At 43.5% G+C, this 4,737-nt stretch overlaps 1 protein-coding gene across 1 annotated transcript in view; it reads left to right on the forward strand. All coding sequences in view use genetic code 11, as the record gives it.

Moving 5' to 3' along the window:
- EGR_06222 (Spindle assembly abnormal protein) overlaps positions 1-3,116 on the forward strand; it is a gene marked incomplete at both ends in the record, with an annotated part of 9,341 nt that extends 6,225 nt beyond the window's left edge. The window contains 2 exons of the mRNA XM_024495471.1: positions 501-612; positions 2,989-3,116. Coding sequence (XP_024350102.1) covers positions 501-612; positions 2,989-3,116 — 240 coding nt within the window. The remainder of the gene's footprint in view (positions 1-500; positions 613-2,988) is intronic.
- Between the last annotated feature and the right edge of the window lie 1,621 nt (positions 3,117-4,737).

The following is a 4,737-nucleotide window of genomic DNA, read 5'->3' on the forward strand; positions in this document are numbered from 1 at the left end:
ACATCCGTTGTAGTTAGCTTTTTGCTTTGGTAAGCTCCAAAGTCCCGGTTTGGCCAGAGTGCCTCTCGTACTTAAGCATTACTAGAACTGTAAAGATAATCCTTCGCGTCACCTCTTTTTACTCGGAGAGTGCTTTTAATGTTGAGCTGATGTCTCAATTCACCCGTCAAAATCAGTTTTCTACCCAAAGTTTCATTATCTATTATTAAATAACTTTTTTAACATTGCTCAAATATTAATGCTTAAATTAAGCATGTACTTGACTGGGATTTGGTCTGATCCACTATTCTAATCTCAATTACTGCTTTCGGAGTTGTTATCGTATTTCAACTACACTGAAGCTAAAAATGGCCCTTTCTAGGTAGCAGTTCAAAGCCGTTATCCAAAACCAAATCCCTGACCCACAATTTCACTACCTGTGATGCTTGCTTAGTGCCTCTTGAAGTGGTCCAGAGTGAGTATCGATTGTTTGACCTCTTCTCCTTTCCCCTTGGAACCAGGTCCCGAGTACGTTGAATGGCATCACCTCGGAGATGGCGGGTCTATCTGTTCGTCCACCGCAAACTCTGCTGTTGACACGGCAGCAGCAACCTCTCCACCCCGACGCCAAGCGTACGTTGTCTCCCTCTGCCTTACACTGTCCAATTTTCACCCTCCCTCTTTTGCTCCCCAATTTTTCGCCTGCGAAACAAGTGTCGTGTTTGTCCAGTCGGAAACTCGCTCCATTTAGTGATGCTATTTCGTTCCTCAATCCCCGGTTATTTCGAGGATGTGCTGCTCAGTTCCGACTGCTGCTAATTTAATCTTTGAAAGAGGGTGCAACATAGGAACTGCATTTTTTGCTTCGTTCAGGTGTGTGGACGTGTCTCTTGGGAACTGCTCAATCCGTTTTTCACCCAAAACCCAAACTCATATTGTACTCTCATGGTCATAATTCAGCGGAGAAAGGGGAACAAACCTTCAGCACTTGATTTATTACCCGATTGGACATGTTTTAAAGTGTTAACCGCCCTGGGCCCGATACACTTTCATGCCTTTCTAGTTTCTGCTACTTGCGTTTGTAGCGATTTGAGTTAGATACATTGGCTAAATAGAAATTTATGCTTTTAAAGTATCTGTTAAAACTTCTTGCCCCTAGTGATTCTTCCTGAGGTACTAATAGTGCTTTAGACACTTTTCAAGTAACTTCATTTTTTTGCATCTTCATGCTCACTTGAAAGTTTGGCTGTTGTCAACGAGGTTAATTCGAAGGCAAACTGTCAGTTCTTGTAATGTGAAAAGTAAGACTTGGCATCATCCTATGTGGAGGTGTCTCGGATTGGTTTCTAATTTCTGTCTATAGTGTTCAATGCATGTGCGCTCCTTGGTTAAATTTAGTGAAGTGTGTGGCTATCAAACCCATGTGGATTTAGCAGTTGACCTTTTGGTTCACGTTTTTGAAGTAAGCTTTTTCCGAAAAGCAGTTCCTATCATGAACGGTTTGTCTGATTTGATAATTCGACCTCTAGCTACAAGGCCCCTCATTCATTTTATCGGAGTTAATTCTCACTTATTCAGCCACTTCTCTCGTGAAATGAAATTCGTCCTGCCCATCTTCTGCAATTGTGGGCTTGAGCGCAAAAGGCTTTGGTCAGCTAAATTTTCTCCTACGTGGATTTTGAATTATTATCCCTTCATCTGATTGGTTGTTGGTGTTGTGAAAAATGCTCTGAAATGTTTATTTTTGGTGGTTGGAATTGGGACAACGTGAGCTAGATGCATTGATGTAAGCAAACTTAGCTGTAATTTTTACTGCTTAAATGGGTGAATGAGTTTGAAGAAGCTAGACTGGATTTGCCTTTTGTGGGCATTAATGAACTTTTGCGCAACAAGACCACTCTCACTTTGTTTTCGAGATGGCAACCAGTGTTTTACGTTTTCGAGAAAATGAACTTCTTTTTGTGTGGATACGTGATGAAAGGCAGCCTCATTGTAATCCGAATTATTTCATTAAATGTTTTTGGACGGCAGTTGATTTAATTTCTGCTGAGTTTCAAGACTTTGCAGACTGGAAGACTGGTTTAATTCTATCGAAATTTCGTGGCACACCCCTCTTCTGTTCTGACAGAATGTTTTTTCATCGTTCGTTTCTTCAAGTCTGCTTTAAAACTTTTAGCTACTTTTGATTGAGCAGTGTGCATTATTAGCTGGCATTGATTCCTCGGCCGTGTTACTTGGCTCTTGCCTAGACTAAAACCGGACGAACACTACTTCAGTGATGGAGTAGGTCGTCGTTCTCTCGCATCGCAAAGAGTCTACGGAAGTGTCCCTTATTGTAAATCCTTCGCAAAATTCGTGCACAGATCGCTAGTGCTTTCATTTCGTCTTCGGGTCTGTCTACAGCCGCTGTAAACTTTGTCCTTCTACGTGAGGCGCACATCTGTTAAGTGCGACCGTATTGCGTTTGGAAACTGCGAAGAATATTTTAAGACATCAGGCCTATTCCACTTCAATTCCAAGGCGGATTAGTGGCCTTTTCCCTGCTTTAATGATTAGGCCTTTGACTGGCGAGCCGTTGTTGTCGTTTTTTTACCAAAGCCAAGTTCTAAAGCAATCGCGTGAAGCTACTTTATTTCATTTGCAAATGAAATTCTGTGCCATTTGTCTTCTGACATGGCTAAATGTTACAGTGTCTAATTGACTACTTCACTTCCTTCATAGAGTACTAGTTGTTTCGCAATCCTATTAATTACCAACGTGTTTCTCTGCCAGGATATCTCGGTGTCCCTCCCTCCTGAAGGCTTTGTGTTTACGCCCTAAAGCAAAATAGGGACAGAATTATCTGAATTTGCCCTTTACCTGCAAATGCATTCCTCCATATTTGATCTAATTCTGTTTACCTGCTACCTCACCGGGAAACGATTACTATTTTGATGAATTATCCAAAAAGTAGGTGTAAGAATGACTTATATGTTATCAATCCGTGATGCTAAGGTGTTTTTTGTTTAGCTCTGGTGAATGGCACCTCGGTGACAAGCGAATGCGAAAGTAGTTTGAGTCGACCGCCTCAATCCGATCAACACCAACTTTCCTCCTTGCTATCTGCCTACTTCCCCCAAGCAGCTGGACCTAGCTAGACTGCGTCCTGACCCTCCTCCTCCACCAGTGGACATCGACGTTGTTGGCTTCTTTGGCGCACATACTGCCACCCACATGCGCACGTAGCCTATCACATGCTTTTTTCACTGTTTCTATACATCCACACCGTTCGGGATATAAAAAATACAAATTTCTTCATTTTTAGTCTTAGATTCTGGGTTTATCACTTCCCCTATAGGTTTTGACCGAAAAGGCTGAGTGCCGCTAGCAGACTGGCTCCTGTACAACGAACCGCTTCCGCACTGGAGGCATTCAGGCGTGGGAAGTTTCACGGCTCGAGGGGTATGTCTCATCTTTTGAAATGTTCTTTACTAGTTGTGATTGATTCTGAAACTGCTTTGGGATGGAAATTTTTAGGGAACTCGAAGAGTTCTATGGTTTGAAAGGCGCTTTTCATTCTCTCGACTCCTTCCGTCGGTACTGGTCGATTTTTGATCCTTGACCATGCAAATACCGCCTACCGATTGAGTAGATCCAATTCAGTGGAGCACGCCTAATTCGGATTTTACTTAGTGTACTTAGAGGCGTCATTGGAGCGTTTTCCATTGATCCCGTTTGGTATTTGCGCAGGGATATCGGCAAGGGATTCATCGCACTACTACTGAATACCACATCTCTACCCTCCAGGGACGCGATGGTTAGAAGGCGTCCACAAGCTTCCACAAGACCACCGGGAGAGTAGCTTCCACAGAAAAAATCTCTAAAAGATCCCTTCAGCAGACTTCGCCACCCACGCCATCCCAGTGGTAAACATTGAGAGAGGAAACTATTCCCACAGACCACTTCGACTCGTTATTATTCGCGTGCAGCCCATGGGAAATTGCAACTGGCATGTTACCAGGATCCTAGACTGACTTATTAACGTGTTTGAGCGCCAATTTTTCAAGCGATTTGGCACTTTTTTGGTTATCAACGTAACAGCAGACAGAACACCCGCAGTTCCTCCAGAACCGCAGCTGTTATACCTACTTTTGCCTAGACGGTGCTACTTTGCCACTCATTTAGGCAATAGTCCAACGCATAACCAAGAACACAGTAACCCTGTTAGTGGAGAACCACGCCCTCAACAGGATTCTATTAACCTTACCTTTGAAATCAAATATCTAGAATAGGACATTGTCATGTTCTCCGCGGGTTATTTGAGTTCCGGAGTTTTTGTAGACTAACCTAGAAGCTTCTCAGCAGATCCTCCCATCGACGGCTGTCAGATCGAGCCTCTCAAAGTGATATACAAGGAAAATCCTTTAATGCATAGACACCCCATCCCTTTTGCAAAAAAACGCACCATCGCCTTGCTAAATGTACATGTGCATACCCGCATTCTGTTGTGTGTACATGCTCTCACAGAAGTACACGCGCACGGGGAGACAGTTGGAGGGTGAGAAGAGAAAGAGGATACAAAAAGAAGAGAGGAGGGAAGGTGTCCACACAAACACACACACACACACACGCATGGAGGAAGAGGGGTGGTCAAAGTAAGTCTAGGAGTCTATGCCTCGGCTAACCAAGTATACATACATACACATATTTATAGATCTTGAGACGATGGCGGGAGAAGAGAGCGGAGCCGTCTTCCTCGGCACAGCATCACATTCGCAC

Source organism: Echinococcus granulosus (genome assembly GCF_000524195.1).
Source record: "Echinococcus granulosus chromosome Unknown EG_S00053, whole genome shotgun sequence".
Classification (NCBI taxonomy): Eukaryota; Metazoa; Platyhelminthes; class Cestoda; order Cyclophyllidea; family Taeniidae; genus Echinococcus; species Echinococcus granulosus.